The sequence below is a fragment of the Olea europaea genome, chromosome 10 (genome assembly GCF_002742605.1).
Source record: "Olea europaea var. sylvestris chromosome 10, O_europaea_v1, whole genome shotgun sequence".
Classification (NCBI taxonomy): domain Eukaryota; kingdom Viridiplantae; phylum Streptophyta; class Magnoliopsida; order Lamiales; family Oleaceae; genus Olea; species Olea europaea.
Genome location: NC_036246.1, coordinates 30,976,193 through 30,994,578, shown reverse-complemented (window position 1 = coordinate 30,994,578; position 18,386 = coordinate 30,976,193). Strand labels below are relative to the sequence as shown.

The 18,386-nt window shown below is 42.7% G+C and overlaps 2 protein-coding genes across 2 annotated transcripts; one reads left to right on the top strand and one right to left on the bottom strand.

Annotated features, from left to right (window-relative positions):
- The first annotated feature begins 1,670 nt into the window (after positions 1-1,670).
- LOC111400535 (PRA1 family protein D-like) lies at positions 1,671-2,672 on the top strand. Its single transcript, XM_023027941.1, has 3 exons — positions 1,671-2,174; positions 2,364-2,419; positions 2,588-2,672. The coding sequence occupies exons 1-3, from the start codon at positions 1,671-1,673 to the stop codon at positions 2,670-2,672; spliced, it is 645 nt and encodes a 214-aa protein (XP_022883709.1).
- Positions 2,673-16,793: 14,121 nt separating this feature from the next.
- On the bottom strand, positions 16,794-18,130 carry LOC111400534 (optineurin-like). The gene is made up of 3 exons (XM_023027940.1): positions 17,843-18,130; positions 16,976-17,674; positions 16,794-16,841 (listed from the first exon to the last, which is right to left on the bottom strand). The coding sequence occupies exons 1-3, from the start codon at positions 18,128-18,130 to the stop codon at positions 16,794-16,796; spliced, it is 1,035 nt and encodes a 344-aa protein (XP_022883708.1).
- Positions 18,131-18,386: the final 256 nt, after the last annotated feature.

Below are 18,386 nucleotides of genomic sequence, written 5' to 3'. Positions count from 1 at the left end.
TTGTAACTAATCAAGGGCTCAGTCTATAATATAGCGAATGTTAAATCCCTATAAGAACGCATGGAAAACATAGTTTTTGTTTATTTAACTATGAGATATGAATATGATTGGTGTCATGAGATGTATGGCATTTGCAATGCAACAGATGATGTGAATTGTGTGAACTTGATTAATTGCAGTAGTAGATATAAATGTGATTGAAAAATTGCTGCAACACTCGTTCTAGATTTAGATTAACTTCCACGAGAATGTGTTGATATACTTGCTTTTGCATTAATTCCTTTTTATCGATGCTTTCAAAATTGGATTAGACCGGCCATTCAACCGAAAATTCTGGGAACAAGGTTGAAGTCCAATTCTGTTATAGTGTGAAAATCTAATGTTAAGAAATTGGGGTAAAATTTGGGAACTTTGATTCAATTGAAAATCGATTAATTGGTGATTCAGAGTTGATATTTTGTAAAAACAAAATAAAATTAGTGTAAAATGAAGAAGAAGAAGAACAACAACAACAATGATTCATTGCCACTCCTATTGTATAATAGTCACTAGAGCTCTAGTATATTTTTGGTGAAATCTTTCTTAAACAAATACAGATACATGGTTTTATGTTCTTATATACAAATACATATATTTTGTGTGTCAGAGAGAAGATAGAGAGAAAGGACTTGGAGGGAAGTGACGAGACGGCAAAATATAAATAAATGTTGAGTTTTGCCTATATAATGCATATTCTATATTAGGGTTTGGACTTTTGGTATACGTATGTATGTCAAACGGGCCGAGCGGCTCGTCGACTCGACCGCTCGGCTCGTTAAAACTCGGTTCGTGGGCGGCTCGGACTCGTCAAATGACAAGCTCGAGCCCGAGCCGAGCGTGGGCGGCTCGGGCTCGTCAAATGAAGAGCTCGAGCCCGAGCCGAGCAGGGGGCTCGATCCCACGAGTCGAAAATTGAAATTTTTTTTTAAAAAGGTGTAAAAAATGTGCAAAAAAAAAAATGAAAAAAACATTACGAGCTCATGGGCCGAGCCGAGCTAGCCTAAGAGCAACAAGCCGAGCTCGTGGATTAAAGGGCCGAGCCGGCTCGACCCATTGCCATCCCTAGGTATACGGACTATAAAATTATTTTGGCCCATTTTGTTTCTCCATTTGATGGTAAATAATTAAATTGCTATTTTAATTAATAATATATATAAGTTTTTTATTATTTTAATTCTAGGTCAATCTTGGTTCAATAAACTAAAATCACATATTTATAAAAAAGAATTATGATTGCAAGTAATATGATAATCATAATAAATATGGTTGCAGGGGTTTAATGATTCTTTACTAATAAATATTTAATTTATAGCAGTATAAAATTAATATTATTTATTAATAATTATGTCCCGTTTGGTCCCCATTTTGTGAAAATGAAAATAGATGGAATAATATTTTTTTTGAAAAAATGAGTAATTGAAAAAGAAGATTTTTTTTCGATTTACGTGTAATATTATTTTGTGAAAGATTGTTTTGTTGAAAATAGAATAGAGAAAATGAAAATGAAATGAGTTAAACGAGGGCCATATTGTATTTAAACTATATGGTGCACGCTCAGGTCAATAGGTCCAATTTTTAACCGAGTCATCACACGGGAAGAAAAAAACTTCGGACGAATCATCCGCCGGCCAATGTCATCGCCACCAACCGCCGCTGACGCTGCCGTCACCGCCCGGCCTTGGCGGCAGTTCCTTGACCCTGCAACTCTTAGCCTCCCCATCTCCCTCTCTGAAGCCAGCTTTCGCCTCACCCAAAACCTTCGCTACTTCTATCCGAACTACGCTCTCCTTTCTCTTCTCGTATTCCTCCTCTCGCTTCTTACCCATCCCCTCTCTTTGATACTTTTTCTCTGCATTTTTTCGGCATACATATACTTATTCTTGTCGCGCAGCGAGCCCTTGACTGTCCTCGATCACACCATTGACCAGAAAATCATACTGGGTTTTCTTCTCTTACTCACTCTGGTTGCTGTTTTATGGACCAAAGTTTGGTGGAATATTTTTATTTCTTCGATTATTGGGGCGGTGATTGTGTTTCTTCACGCTGTTTTGAGGGCGCCGGAGGAGGTTGAGGAGGATTCGCCATATGGGTCTTTGCTAAATGTTGTGGATGATCCTAGGGGAGACTATGCTAGGGTTTGAAATTGGGGATTTTTTGGGTTTTTGATTTATTTGGGAAATTATGAATTGGGTAGCTCTTGATTGCTGTTTTGAATTGTATTTTATGTTCTTGGTTGCAATTTATCTAATTTCAGCGTTCGATTAATGAAAATTACGTTACTCTATGTTTATGTGGATTTATTTATCTTGACGTATAATATCCAGTTTCATTGGCATCAAGAAAATGTGGAAATTTGTGTGAGAAAAGTGATATGCTTAGGGTAATAGTGATTTACTCTATTTGGGATTAAGCAGTGAAAAGATATATCAACCAAAAAGAGAGATTGTTATGGGATTTTAGAAAGAGGTGTTTGTTAAATCTGGTATTCTGATAGCTTAGTCGGGTGGGATTCTCTATTATATAATATAAATGCTTGTGATATTTGAAGATACAGCTTAGCTCATCTTTATAATCTTTTTATGACAGATTTAATTCATGAAGAAGAAAAATTCGGTTTTGATCAGTTGAGATGAACATTACTTTAAACTATGCTCTTATTCTTAAATTTTGTTTACAAGGCCTATGGTTGTACTTTTGTGTTGTATGCTGGTTAAAATCACTGCCCCTATGGCACTAGGACTGCATTTTACGTTCTTTTGATTCTAACATTATGTAAATGCTGGCCGTGATTTACTAGTTCTAAATGGAGTAATATATTTCATAACAAGTGAGTAACATGTGAATTGGTCTTTCAATTATTCGACTGAAGAATTGTGGGTCGAAGTGCATGGAAATGTTGTCTTTCAGGCTACCGAAGTTTTATATGGTTCAGAATGCAGGAACACTTAAATTTTTTGCTTCTTCTTTGCACAAGAACGTGGTCACCACTTCTGAGCAGTGCATCACTGTGTGATTACATATATATCTCTCGTACTGTATTGTGATAATCCATTACCCTTGGATATATACGTAAATGTTCTTTGAGAAGTTCTTGGAATGTGTTTGAGTTGAAAAGCTTGTTGAGCTTCTTCTATATTTGTCTGCCAGAGTATTTCTGTAATCCATTGTGTCTATATCACTGCTAGTATTTGTTAGTTTCTGTGATCCATTATGTATTGTTGTTGGGACGGGGTCGTGCCAGTGATGTCCCCTTCGCCTTGCAGCTAATAGTGCAGCCTTGTTGGGGCAAAAAGGGCCCATAAGCTGCATACGGGGCCAGCTCGGTGGCCTCATTTAATAATTCTTAGTTATTCAACTCTCTTCACGAATTGGAACTAGAGAACTTCGGTCATTTTACAAACTCTGGTGCATTCAGTGCTTTGTTATCATAGCTCCAAGGGACGGATTACATAAAAATACTGCTGCCAATGAGGTAAAAAGAATATCGACATATGCTTTTCAATTTTATTTTTCACTTTTTTTATTTTTATTTTTTGGTTCTTCGTGACACAGACATGAATACTGTATACGCATACATGTTAGTATACATTATCACTTGTGATGCGTGTTTTTTGACATGCACAATACATTTACCTGATACCCTGGATCTTCTTAAGCTACAGAATAATTTATCTAATAAGATAACAGAAGTCTTTAATAACCCAGCTCAGTTTCAAACTATACTCTAATAGCTCTAGCTTAGCGTAGGGAAAGATGCTTAATTACTAGCGGCAGCTAGCACCCTTAATGTTTAGGCACAAAAGTGGAAGCCTGAAATAGAGATTTTTTCTTCTCTCCTTTGACGTTGACCAATTTTTTTTATTTCTACTAAGCTTCTCATAGGACTCTTTATTTACAGCTTGAGGAGGGTGTAAACGTTGAGTGATCTACCACATACATAGCCTTCTAGGATGTTCGGGTATAATGGGTAGGAAAGTGTATTTGCTTGAAGCTCAAGAAACTCCTTGAACTCTATTTAGCATGTCAGTTCTTGGTGGAATACTCGATTGAAAACGGATAGCGTTATAATGTTCATTTTTAGCATTTTATGCTATTTTATTTTCAAGTGGCTAGGGGATCCTAGAGTCGTGCTTTTGAAAGGGGAAGCCCAAATTAAATAAATGAATATCCAAGTTGGTTTGGCTTAAAAAAGATTTTTAGTAGATATTAAAATAAGTTGGTAAAATGAGTTGTTGAAAAATTGATAAAAATTGTAAATCACTTCAATGAATTTGGGAAAAAAAATGAATTTTAAGAAACGGGGGTGAAATAGGAGCATCATAATAGAATTCACTAAGTACAAACTAGCAATTAGATTTCAAAATTGATGTTCTCAAAATAACATGGTTAGATTTTTAACTATCGCGAAATGTCACACTTGGCATACACATTTAAACGGGTATAAGAATTACTTCAGTATAAGAGCGGGCCATCGAACTGAGAAATTGTGTTAGGGGAATGTCAAATGTGAAGACTGTGTCTTACATTACTTGTAAAGGAGCACTTTATAACCCAATAGACTTCCTCTTACAGTCACGTTTTGATAGTGATTTCTACCGAAGGCTCGTAAAGAAAAAGAAACAAAAACTTCTAGTACAAGGGGATTAATAGAAGTCTCCATGGTGGGGATTAATAGAAGTCTCCACGGTGGCTATTTTATCAGCCCCAATTTCGTAAGACCTTGTGTTACGTCCCTAACTAAACCACTTCGGCACAACAGTCAAAACACTCTCTAAAGTGACACGTGTACATCCGAAGTGTTTCTGAAGTGATACCAATTCCTGATGACCTCAATATGGCGCGCTGCAAGGTGAAGAGTAGATCCAATGAAGTAACCGAAGTGCCCCTAACGCAGAAGCGTTTAAGGATCCGAGGCACTCTCTTAACAGATTCCTCTGTCGCTACTTTCAGAAAGATATGTCGGATCTTGATGTGACATCTCCATGGGTCTAGTTGATATGACATATCGACTTTATGTCAACTCAACTCAGAAGAACTAATTGCTCGTCCACACTAGATGCGACTGATTGACGCTTATGAGCAGAAGCCTCATACTATCAGATGCATAACGTGTCCCGCATCCAACTATGCTCTACATCTATAAATACCTAAGGTTTAGCAAGAGACAGAGGTAATGAAACTCTTATAATTTAGCTCTCCATACTAAGTAATATATATTCTCCTCCCCACTCTCTTGCATAGCTTGAGCACTGTTTCGATCACCTAACGCTGACTTGACAGTCGGAATGTATGCGGTCGCCACCACCACAGCTGGTTCCTGTCGTTTGCTTCTGACCGTGCATTGTTGTGCGCAGGGAGGATCACGTTGAGTAGTTATCCGTTGGCCACGTGGAGGGTCCAATTCTTGAGATCAACAGATTGACGCCGTCTGTGGGAAACTTTCCGTCTAAAAGTTCTACATTGTCCACAGGAAAAGCCACCGGCAAACCATCGACTTACCCTGAAAAGGGCACGTTCTTGAAAAAGAACAAGGTTAACCTACAAGTTCTTAACACCCTTGAAAGGATAAACAAAATGAGTTATAGTAATGAAGATGCAAATTTTGAAGAGCACAGGGATGCCTCTGAAAAAGAGGTAATCAGGACCAATGTCACGCATCGGAGACCCCATCACCGGCGTCACCAAGGTAATATGACAGCAGCGCTCACTGAAGGAATGGCTCAAATAGCTGTCAGAATGAGGGACATTGTCGTTCAAAATGTGGCGATGCGAGAATTCTTTATGCAGACCTGAAGTCATTAAGGCTTCTGGGTGCCTCAAGGATCATATCTAGCTCAAGAAATTATTGTGCCTCATGGTCGAGGCCATTTGAGCCAGCACCGGGAACACCCCCTTGAAAGAGAAGTAGGTGTGGATGTGACATCCTACGCGCAAGGAAGCTAACCAGCAGAACTACCATTAGGAGAGAACTTCCCATCAGAATACGAACCCTAAAGGTCTGTCATTGTCTTCGATAGAATAGGGCAGAACCCTAGCAATAGGGTCTGCTCCGTACAATGATCAGTTCGACAAGAGTAGGAGCAAGGACCTCCTTCGCCTAGAAATAGGTGAGAGAGGAGAAACCTAGTGGATTGTGGTAGTTGAGAAGAGGCACCTTCACCTCCCAAAAACGCATCAGAGGAGGAAGGCTCTGAAGGGCCATGCCGCTTCTACGAAATCGATGATGATGACAACCTTCCCTTCTCCAGAGAAATTCGAAACTTCCCAATGCTTGCAAACTTCATGCTCATAAAATCCTAAAGTATGAAGAAAAGAGGGACCCACAGAAACACCTGACTAAGTACATGACGCAGATGAGCCTCAGAGGAGCCTCGTCGGCATTGAAATGTAAGGCCTTTCATCTAACCCTCACCGGATCTGCTGAAATGTGGTACAGCAGATTACCACCCCTAAGCATCAGAAGCTGGCCAGACTTGAAGAAGACATTTCTGAACTAATACCTTTCACGAAGGGAAGGAGATACCCCAATGCAACGCCTACAAGACTTGAGGCAAGCAAGCTCCTGGCAAGACGCTGAAAAGTTATCTCATCAGATTCACCAATGAAATCACGTACTGCAAGCAAGTCATTGACATGGAGGCCCTTTCAGCTTTGAAAGGTGGCCTCAACATAAACACTCTGTTCTGGAGGGATATACGCAGCAAGAATTCCACCACCTATGACGAGCTGGTTGAAATGACGAGGGTGGAAATCGTTAATGATGAGATGATTGACCATCGAAATCGCATGGCTTAGGGACTTCCCCTGCCGCAGAGGCAGATGGGTCAAGGATCAGCCGCACACCTCGTCACCTAGCAATGGACCCAGACTGCTCACACAATAGCCCCCACATCTGCATAGGCATTGGCTTCAGCCACTCTAAATGCAGTGCTAGTGCTAGCATATGAAAATGCTCCTACCAAAGCAGAGCCATCCAGGGGAACAAACAATCAGAAGAAGAAGAAGAAGCGATTAAACAGGCCCTGTTTCACGGGGTGCCTTTCTTCTTGGCACATAAAGGGACACCGTGCGACAGTAGTCTGCTCCGCTAGACTATCTTCCGCCTTTTTTCAGTCGCGCTGGACGAAAAAAAATTTGATTACAATTTTGTAGAAAACTTACAATAGAGAATTTGAATACATTGAAAGTAAATTGAACATTGATTGATGAAAATTGAACATTACAATTGACAAAAGCAGAAAATTACAATTGCTGGTGCAGGGGGCGGACACCAGTGAGCTTGAAAGATTTTTGAATGACTAATACACCCTATAATAGCATTCTGAACAAAAACCTAAGTAACGGGAGTAGACGTTTAAAAGACGAGAAATCATACTAAACGTTTACTAATATCAGAGTTATTTTACAACTGAAATAACTATTACAATGAAAAGAAAATTATAACTCAAACTTGAAGTAATATTTACAATGTGTGGCCGAAGTTGGACAAACTGAGGCTGCGATAGTGTCAAGGGGCTAAGTAAAGTTGCAGTCCTTGATATTGTCCCCCATTTGTTTTGGCGACGTCCTCGGTGCCATCAATGCATGATATGCTTCAATTAATGCTTTGAAGGCTCCGAGATCTTTTTCTCTTTCCCAAGTATTCTCCTCGCTGCTGCATCCAATCCATTTGATCAAGTACTCCTGGTGATCTTTTCTGGAAGATCGAATGATTCGATGGTCAAGAATAGTTTCAACAACTTTCTTTCTAGCTTTCTTCAATTCAAACACAGGTCGCTTTGGCTCATTTCTAGATGCGCCCTCCTTATCCGCAAAGTATGGCTTCAACACACTAACATGAAGGACTTTGTGAATTTTACACCATGAAGGGAGTTCAACTCTGTATGCAACTCTTTCAATCTTCTTCACGATGGGTAATGGTCCATTGTATTTTGGCGTCAATTTTGAGTCCTTCTCTCTTGTTGGTTTGTAAACATTTTTGTGGGGAAGCTTAACCATTACCAGATCTCCAACATTGAATTCAATGAAACGACACTTTAGATCTGCAGCCTTGTTATACCTTTTTTGAGCTTTCTCAAGATAACTCCGAGCAATTTCAATATTTCGTTTCCACTCTTGAGAAAAGTTCTTTGCTTGAGGGGACTTGGTACTTCGTTCAATATCCACTGTATGAGGGAGTAGCGGTAGTTGGCTAGTAACAATCTCAAAAGGACTTTTATTAGTAGAAGAGCTCTTTTGGGCATTGAAGCAAATTTGGGCCGCATCCAAAAGTTTTACCCAGTTTTTCTGCGAAGTAGAGATAAAGTGCCGAAAATATTCTTCTAGCATAGAATTGAAGGGCTCTGTCTGTCTGTCAGATTGTGGGTGAAAACTAGAACTCATGCTCAAAGTTGAACCAAGAAGTTTGAACAACTCAATCCAAAATATGCCAGTGAAACGAGGATCTCGATCACTGACGATGTCCTTAGACAGCCCCCAGTATTTGACAATATGTTTGAAGAAGAGTTAAGATGTCTCTTCCGCGGATACATACTTAGGCGCTGCAATGAAAGTTGCATATTTTGATAAGCGGTCCACCACGACGATGATAGTGCCAAAATCCTCAACTTTTGGCAACCCAATAATGTAGTCTATCGATACACTTTCGAATGGGCGGGTTGGGACGGAAAGGGGCTCCAACAAGCCCGCCTTTTTCTGATGATCTGCCTTATCTTGCTTACAAATAAGACAGATTTTTACATAGGTTGCAATGTCGTACCACATTTAAGGCAGTAGTATGCACGTTGCAGTAGTGCACAAGTGTGTTCCTCTCCGGTATGCCCTACCCAAATCATGTCATGTCATTCTGTAATTAATGATCTCATCAAATCTTCGTCCTTAGGAACATATAGGCGGTCTCTTTTTGTCTTCACTAGTTCCCCATCGAGCCAGAACTGGCGAGTTTTACCCTGCTTGATGAGGCCAACCAAATATTGAGTAGCCGGGTCCTTCTCCAAAAGTGCCCAAATTTGGTCTCTAGTGTTCGTGGAGACGACGCTTCATGAAAGAGCAGCTACGGAGCAAATGGCAGCCAAATCGGCCCGTCGACTAAGAGCGTCAGCAACATGATTACTAGATCCGGGATGATACTCTAACATAAAATTGAACTCTGAAAGAAATTCCTGCCAACGAGCTTGCTTACTCGATAGTTTTGGTTGGGACATGAAGTGACTAACTGCAGTGTTATCTGTCTTCACAATAAATAGAGACCAAAGCAAATAGTGACGCCATCCTCTAAGACAATGGACTACTGCCAACAATTCTTTTTCATGTGCCGAGTAACGACGTTTTGTTTAGTTTAAATTTCAGCTCATATGCTACCGGATGTCCTTCTTGCACGAGGACTTCACCAAGTGCAAAATCTGAAGTATCTGTATGAATTTCAAATGGTTTAGTCATATTCGGTAAGGCTAAAACTGAGTTCTTCCACATGGATTTTTTCAACCTTTCAAAAGCAGTTTGGCATTGGGATGACCAATCCCAATCCTTATCTTTCTTTGTCAATTCGGTAAGTGGCAGCGCAATTTCTGAGTAGCCTTTCACAAATCTTTGATAGTAATTGCATAGCCCAAGAAATGAACGTACATCATGTATGGTTTTTGGTGGTTGCCAATCTTTGATATCTGTAACCTTTTTCAAATCCATGCGCATTTTACCTTGTTCAATAACGTGACCCAAGAAACTGATAGATGTCTAAGTAAATGAGCATTTAAACGGCTTGGCATAGTGTTCATTCTCCCGTAGCCAATTAAAAACTTATCTCAAATGTTGGACATGTTCCTCCAATGTCTCGCTGTAGATTACTATGTTGTCCAAGTACACCACGACAAAATCATCTAAGAACCCGTAAAGTTCCTGATTTATCATAGTAAAAATGTTGCTGGAGCGTTTGTCAAACCAAAAGGCATCACTTTAAATTGAAAGGCTCCATATCTGATTACCACCGTAGTCTTTGCTTTGTCTCCCTCCTTGATCCGAACTTGCCAGTATCCGGACCTAAGATCATTTTTTGTGTAATACTTCGCCCGGCTCAATCGATCGTAGCAATCCGCAACCAGTGGGATAGGATAGCTATTATTTACAATAATCTTGTTCAAGTCTCCATAGTCACAGCACATTCTAAGAGAACTATCGGCCTTTTTCTGAAACAATACAGGAGCTTTGTATGGCGACTTTGCAGGCACAATGATTCCACTCTCCAATATTTCTCTCAATTGCTTCCTAAGCTCTTCAAGCTCAGGCTGAGATATACGGTATGGTGCCCTGGCGGGAGGTTTGGCTCATGGAATAAGTTCAATCTCATGATCAATCGTCCTTCTTGGTGGTAATTTCTTTGGTAATTCGTCCGGCACGATGTCCTCAAATTCCTAAATAAGCATTTTAACGGGTTTTGGAATAGGACCATTCGCTCTTCGATCTCTTCTGTTGTATATGTGGCTCATATAGAGTGGAACACAGGCCCTGGATCAAATGGGCCGATGTGAAAATGCCCAAACTACGTCCTCATCCTCTTCGGAGTCGGTCTCACTATGACAATTAGCTTGCGGGGCCTCTTGCTTTGAACTTGACCCGCCACTTGCTAGTTGACAATATGCATTCACCATCCACTTCTGAAGACACTCTGACACCTGATGAGGTCCTTCGCATAAAAAGCACTTCAATTTGGGAGTGGCATCAGTTCGGCCCTCCGTTGCTTTTCTTTTGTTCCAGTTGTTACTGTTGCTGTCGTTAAAATTTCCTTGACGGTTATTATGATAGTTTCCCTGAAAGCCGCAGGCGCTTTGATAGGCTCTTTCTTTATTAACGCTCTCCCCCATTTGGGTTCGAGTTGGGTCTGTAAGGTCTGTTACCACATCCAATTGCTTGATTACTCCCCGAAGGTCAATCTTTTCTAGATCCTGTTTGGTAGTCGCTCAAGCATTCGACGGCTTCCATGGCCGTGTTCAAATTAGTAACTTTCTATCTTTGAAGTTTCGTGCGTGTCCACGCTTTCAACCCTTCCATAAAGGTGAAAAGCTTATCATTTTTCGGCATATCTCGAATATTCAGCATATGCCCTGAAAAGGATTTCACATACTCCCTAATAGAGCTTGTGTGTTTCAGGTCTCGAAGTGCCCATCGAGCCTGATACTCGACATTTTTTGGGAAAAACTGCGATTTGATTGCTTCCTTGAGGAGATTCCAAGAATCAATTCGAACCCTGTTGGCCTGAATGTCAGCATATTTGGTTCGCCACAATAGTTTTGCATCTCCACCCAGATACATGGTAGCTGTGGTTAGTTTCTAGCTTCGTCTTTAATCGAAGCTGTGAGAAAGTATCGCTCCATGTCAAACAAGACGTTTCGACTTCTTTTGCATCACGTGCCCCTTTGTAGGTACATGGTTCAGGAATTCTGAGTCTAGGAGCATACTCAGGTACGGGAGCTTACCCATTACCCACCGCACGTTGGAGTACTCGTAATTGAGCTCTCAACGCTTCCATTTCATCTTGAAGATCAGGAATAATTGCAGTAGTTTCAGTCATTGCTGTGCAAGCCCTCTGGCTTTCATCAAGTTGGATGTGTAATCCACGAATCTCGGATTCGGCCATCTCGTCTTTTTTCTCGAGACCGTCCAAGTCATAGCACAACCTAGTAGTTGTCTCATCAAGCGCATCCACGCGCTGTTTAGTAGTACCCTTCTTTTGAGGCTCTTACATTTAAGTGGTGTGGGATGTAATTGGATCCATAGCTTTCTTATCGAGGGTCGTGAGCCGCAGCTTTGATACCAACTTTCACGGGGTGCCTTTCTTCTTGGCACAGAAAGGCACACTGTGTGGCACTAGTCTGTTCCGTTAGACTACCTTCCGCCTTTTCTCGATCGCATCGAGACAAAAGAAAATTTGATTACAATTTTATAGAAAGCTTACAATAGAGAATTTCAATACATTGAAAGTAAATTTAACATTGATTGATGAAAACTGAAGATTACAATTGATGAAAGAAGAAAATTACAATTGCTGGTGCAGGGGGTGGACACCGGTGAATTTGAAAGATTTTTGAATGATTAATACCTTCTATAATAACATTCTGAACAAAAATTTAAGTGACAGGAGTAGACGTTTAAAAAACGAGGAATCATATTAAACGTTTACTAATATCAGAGCTATTTTACAACTGAAATAACTATTACAATGAAAAGAAAATTACAACTCAAGCCTGAAGTAATATTTACAATGTGCAGCCGAAGTTGGACAAACTACGGTTGCGATAGTATCAAGGGGCTAAGTAAAGCTACGGTCCTTGACACTCTGGAAGGGGCAAGGTTTTGCACTTTTCACCAACTTTACGGACACGACACCAGCGAATGTAGAGATGCTCCTCGATCCTCGACCTGGAGTAACCTACGCTCCTCGAAAAGGGGTGAATACACCCACAGGTCCACCTCCCCGAATAGGGGAGAGAGGCGATATAGAGACCAATCACCCCGGAGGAGAGAATCCAGGGACAGAGGAGAATTCAAGCATAGGGATTAGGCCCCATCTGGAGGCCAAGTTATCAGGAAAATTGATACAATTGTTGGAGGACCTCACATCAGTGGCAATACCAAGAATGTCCAGAGGAACTACACAAGGGAAGCAAAGGATCCACCAATGATTACTTTCATTGTCAATAAAACCCAAGAGATCAACAGGATGACTCCAATCACTTTCTCTCAAGAAGATGCACAAGGAGTTCACCACCCCCATCGTGATGCGTTAGTGGTAAGAGCCGTAGTTGCTCGAAACGGACTTAAACGCATGCTCGTCGACAATGGCAGCTCGGTGAACATATTATTCGGATCCACCTTTGATAAAATGCAGATTCAACACGAGTTGATCCTTATGACTGACCGGCTATTTGGATTTACTTGCGACATCATTGTCCTATGAAGGCGAATTACTCTACTTGTCGAGATGGGGTCAGTCCCCTTAGTGGCCCACGACTTCATGGAGTTCCTGCCCACGACTTCATGGAGTTCCTGGTGGTGGACCACAGATCAGCTTACTATGGAGTATTGGACCGACCCGCCTTGAAAGATCTTTGGGGAGTTACATCCATCCATTGTGTATGAAGTTCCCAACTGAATATGGGATTGCCACAGTTCGAGGCGACCAAATGGGCTCAAGGGCATGTTACCTCAACTTTCTAAAAAAATTTCAAGCCCCGTACTGTTAATGTCATTATAACAGAGGCCAACAATGAAGCCGACATGGACATAGAGATGCTTAACACCCCTGAACAAGGGCACACCTCCGAATAGGAGGAAGACGTCGACATGGTAGAGGCCCCTGAAGAAGGGCTCCCTCTTGATGAGTTGGACGGGTCCGAACCAAATGCGACTCCAATGGAAGAACTAGAAACTTTCCCATCAACCCTGAAAACCCCACTCAGGTCTTGCGGATTGGGAAAGCACTATCCTCGAAGTGAAAGAAGAAGTGATGAACTTCCTGAAAAAGAACCTGGATGTTTTTGCCTGGAAGCATGAAGACATGGTGGGAATAGACCTAAAGATCAGTTGCCACCACTTTAACATCAACTCTTCCTGTGCCCTACATCGGCAGAATAGACGAGCCCTCAATTCATAGCGATATGAGGCATTCAAAGAAGAAGTCAACAAACTCAGTCGCAGCGGCTTCATCGGAGGAGCTATATATCCGAAGTGGATATCCAACCTGATCCTCATAAAGAAACCTAGCGGGAAATGGAGGGTGTGTGTAGACTTCACGAATTTGAACAAGGCATGTCCCAAGGACAGCTTTCCTCTCCTAAGGATAGACTAACTGGTGGACTCCATTGCTGGATATGAGCTCTTGAGTTTTATGGATGTATACTCAGGGTACAATCAGATACCCATGTTTCGACCTGATGAGGAATCAACATCGTTCATCACAGATAGGGGATTGTATTGCTATAAGGTGATGCCATTCGAATTGAAAAATGCCGGAGCCACTTGTCAGAGGTTGGTTAACATGATGTTTGTCGAGCTCATTGGCAAAACTATGAAAGTCTTCATGGACGACGTGCTAGTTAAAAGCCTCTAGGCGAAAGATCATGTAAGTCACCTCGAACAACCTTTTAGATTCTTAGGAAGTACAACATGAAATTGAACCCCCTCAAGTGCACCTTTGGAGTTGCTTCGGGTCAGTTTCTAGGATAAATTGTGAACCAGAGAGGAATCGAGGCGAATCCGAAAAAGATAAGGGCCCTACTAGAAATGAGGTCACCTCAGAAGCCAAAGGAGGTACAAAGTCTCAATGGTCGAATAGCCACGCTCAGCCGCTTCATTTCTAGGGCCATTGACAAGAGCCTACCCTTCTTTAAAGTCTTGAAGCAAGGGAAGAAATTCCAATGGACGAGCGAATGCGAGGAGCCTTCCAAGCACTGAAGAAGCACCTGGGAAAGGCATCCCTACTATCCAAGCCGCAACCACGAGAGCCACTGCTGCTGTACTTGGCGATCTTAGACGAGGCCATCAGTTCAGTCCTTATCAGAGAGGAAAACGCGCATCCTCCCCGCAGAGGCGTGCTACCCAGATATGGAGACACTTGCACTCTCCCTAGTTACAACGTCGAGGGAATTGAGGCCGTACTTTCAGGCCCATTCAATTGAGGTTCTCATCAACTTTCCCTAGAAACAAGTATTGCAGAGAACGGACACTTCGAGACGTTTGCTAAAATGGGCAATCGAACTTATTGAGTTTGACCTACTATTCCGACCCTGAAACGCCATCAAAGGCCAAGTCCTTGTAGATTTTGTGGTTGAATTTGTCAAAGCCCTAGAAATAGAGGTGACAATGGAACCAGTCGAGCCCCCAAAATGGAACCTATTTGTGTATGGATCGTCAGCAGAGACTAGCTCCGGAGCAGGAGTTGTTTTGGAAAGCCCAGAGGGCCATAAGTTAAATTGCACAGACAGGTTTGGCTTCAAAGCTTTGAACAACGCTGCGGAATAGGAGACCTTCCTAGCAGGCCTTAGACTAGCAAAAGAGATGCAAATGAAAAGACTCGTAGCAAGTAGCGACTCACAGCTTATGATAAGTCAGGTCAACGAAAAGTTTGCAGCCAAAAACTGTGGCATGGTTGCGTATCTGAAATTGGTTATGAACTTAATCCCTCACTTCGAGATATTCGAATTAGTTCAAGTCCCACGCCTCGAAAATACACACGTCGATACCCTATCCAAATTGGCCAGTAGCAGGGATTTGGAGCTGCTAAAAATTGTTCCAATTGAGCGTATACCGAAACCCTCTATCTCTGGAGGTGAAGAGGTACTATGGATTGAAGGCACCCTACTTTGGATGCAACCCATCGTGACCTACCTCAATCACTACCAACATCGAAAAGCGAGGCGAAGAGATTGATGAGGAGGGCTGCTCACTTTGTTCTCTAAGATGGTATGCTCTACAAAAGGAGCTTTGCCTCGTCACTTCTCCGATGCGTGGGAGGGGAAGAAGCCATGTATATACTCAGGGAGATTCATAAGAGAGTCTGTAACCACTCAGAGGAACGGCTCTGACCCACAAAGTACTTTGACAAGGCTACTTCTGGCCGACCCTGAAAAGGGACTCTTGCCAGTTTGTTCAAAGATGTGACAAGTGCTAGCGCTTCTCAAACATTCAAAGGCAACCTTCTCAAAACCTCTCCGTGGTCACCAACACATGGTTGTTTGCCAAGTGGGGCATAGACTTTATCGGCTCGCTCCCAAAAGGAAGAGGAAGCGCCACTTTTGCCATTGTTGCCATTGACTACTTCACCAAGTGGGTTGAAGTTGAAATTCTAGCAAAAATCACTGAAGCAAATACCACAAAGTTCGTCTGGAAAAATATCATTTGTAGGTTAGGCATTCCTCACTCTTTAGTGTCTGACAAGGGAAGGCAGTTCGACAACAAAAAGATGTGAGACTTATGTGAGGAACTCTGCATAAGGAAGGACTTCTCAACACCCCATCACCCCCAAGCAAACAGGCAGGTCGAGGCAGTAAACAAAACTATCAAGCATACCCTAAAAAGGAAGTTTAACGCCTTCAAAGGGGCGTGTGTCGACGAACTCCCCCATGTCCTCTGAGCCATTCGAACAACCAGCCGAATTGCAACAGGTGAGACACCTTTCTCCATGACCCAGGGATTCGAAACTATGAGTCCTGTTGAGGTGGGTGTCCCCTCTCATCGTCGGATACATTTCAATGAGATCGCCAACGATGAAGCTCGGGTGCATGAACTTCACCTCCTTGATGAAATGAGAGATTCCTCACAAATAAAATTGGCAAAGTATCAAAGAAAGATGACTCGTTATTACAACTCTAAGGTCAGAAACCGAACTCTTTGTCTGGGGGGTCTCCTCGTCAGAAGGGTCTTCCAATCATCGAAGCCAATTGGGTCCGGAGTGCTTGGACCGAGCTGGGAAGGTCCTTATCGCATCTGCAAAGAGTCTCAACCCGGCACTTATGAAATAGAAGACATGGCAGGGAAGGTATTGCCTCATCAGTTGAACATTGAACACTTGAGGAATTACTATCAATAATGTTTCCTGATCCGATCTACATTTTGTCCAGTATTGTAACATTCCTATCTTACTAAGTGTTGAACTGCCTTGGTAAAAAGATAATGTAAGTTATAATACCTCAGTTCTCCATTATGTTATATGGGTTAATCGATTGGTGCCTCAGTTCTCTAGTATTTTACGTGGATCATATCTGTCATTGACTAGTTGGTAAGCGATGTTTAAGATTTACATAAGTTCGTAACTCATCCAGATACATAGTTAAGCATAAAAGTAAGCAAAAACACTTGGGAAAAATTTACATTTCATTAATATCCAAAATATTGCAAGTTGGGCCGAAGCCGTTACAATGCAGCCCGAGTCTATTGGCACTATGACCTTATCTCCCACTTCCACCTCCTGGGAAGGCTCCGCAACTTCCTCTGCAGATGCCACGTCTGGGCGACCCTCGGTAGGTCCATCTAACTCCACCTCAAGAGCAGAAATGTCCAGCGTCGGATGAACCTCCTTCAGCCACTCCAGCATGGCCTGGGCATTCCAGGAAGGCCAGTATTTGGCGAAGGTGTCATATAAAGGATGCTTCTCGAAATGATCAATGAAATGCTGCATCGCAGATTCACCGACCACCTTCACCTCAGCCTTTAGCGACTCAATCTCCTCCGCTTGGGCCTCCGCCCTCTGCCTCAGCTCGGCCTTCTCTTTGTTTGAGGCCTCCAGAGCCTTCGTAGCCAAACGGTGATGCTCGCTAGCGTGATCAAGTCGCCTCTTCAAAGCATCCACCTGGCTCTCTGTCTCATAGAGCTCTTTCCTCAGCCTCTCAACATCAGAGTTAGCCCTCCCCAACTGGCTCTCCACCTCTACCCTCTTCTTCTCCGCCTCGACAGTCTTGGCCTTGGCCTCTTGCACTGCCTCCCCATATTGTAAGCTCACTTCCAACCGCTTGGCCAGATCAACATTTTTGGCTCTTAGGTCTTTCACCACGGCCTCAAGTTGGATACTTGTGGTTGGGGCTTTGGCGAGGCACGCGGTACTGGCAGAAGCTAGGTCCTCCTCAGTATGGGAAGTAGTGTGGTCCCTCTAAGTTTCAGTCCAATATCTGTTGTGGGCCACTGCCACGGCTACTGTCTCAGGAGGAAGAGCCTCCAATACCTCCCCCACCAGCTCCTCTTCATTGCGCCCCAAGAAATTCGCCTCCTTTTCAGGGCGTGCCCTCTTCCTCCTCTGCTGTTCAAGTTGCTAGGCCACTGGTGCTGTAGGAATGGGGCCCGGAGTGGTGATAGCTGGTCGAGCCTCTGGCAAAGCAACTGCCTTTTCCCTGATCACCCCCCCGATGGGGATCAAGGTTTGATGCGTGGCAGTCCTTGCCACAGTGGGGCCCTTGGATTGTTTGCCCCTCTTTAACAGGGGTGCTTCGGCCTCTTCTTCCTCCTCCTCGGCCACGGTAGGCTGAAGCTTCTTGCTCGTCGCGACCAGATCCTCCGTCTGCTTCTTATACGTAGAGGATGTTGTTTTCAGCGCCTGAGCTTCAGCCATCATCTTCTAGATGGTCTTGAAGTCGGGCTTCAGGGGCCTCTTCTTGTTTATCCGCAACAAAGAATATAATCAACTAAGTATGAACATTTCAACAATAAACTGTGAGGATGTGACCTCTACACTCACCCTGGGAGGCCATCAAATCGTGCTCCACGAAATGGAGATTATTCCTTATCAGCTCGTGGTAAGACCTCCTCTTTGGGAGAAGCTGATAGACAATGCAGATGGTGTCAAAATTTTCTGTAGATAACTCACA

Bases quoted from the DNA above. Each gene is read 5' to 3' on its own strand.
- LOC111400535 (XM_023027941.1), top strand. From the start codon at position 1,671: ATGTCATCGCCACCAACCGCCGCTGACGCTGCCGTCACCGCCCGGCCT. The intron at 2,175-2,363 runs GTTTGAAATTGG...TATAATATCCAG, and splicing joins CTAGGGGAGACTATGCTAGG to TTTCATTGGCATCAAGAAAA. The intron at 2,420-2,587 runs GTAATAGTGATT...TGATATTTGAAG, and splicing joins AGAAAAGTGATATGCTTAGG to ATACAGCTTAGCTCATCTTT.
- LOC111400534 (XM_023027940.1), bottom strand. From the start codon at position 18,130: ATGGCTGAAGCTCAGGCGCTGAAAACAACATCCTCTACGTATAAGAAG. The intron at 17,675-17,842 runs GTGGCCTAGCAA...ACTGAAACTTAG, and splicing joins GCCCCATTCCTACAGCACCA to AGGGACCACACTACTTCCCA. The intron at 16,842-16,975 runs GTCATAGTGCCA...TATCTGGATGAG, and splicing joins AGGTGGAAGTGGGAGATAAG to TTACGAACTTATGTAAATCT.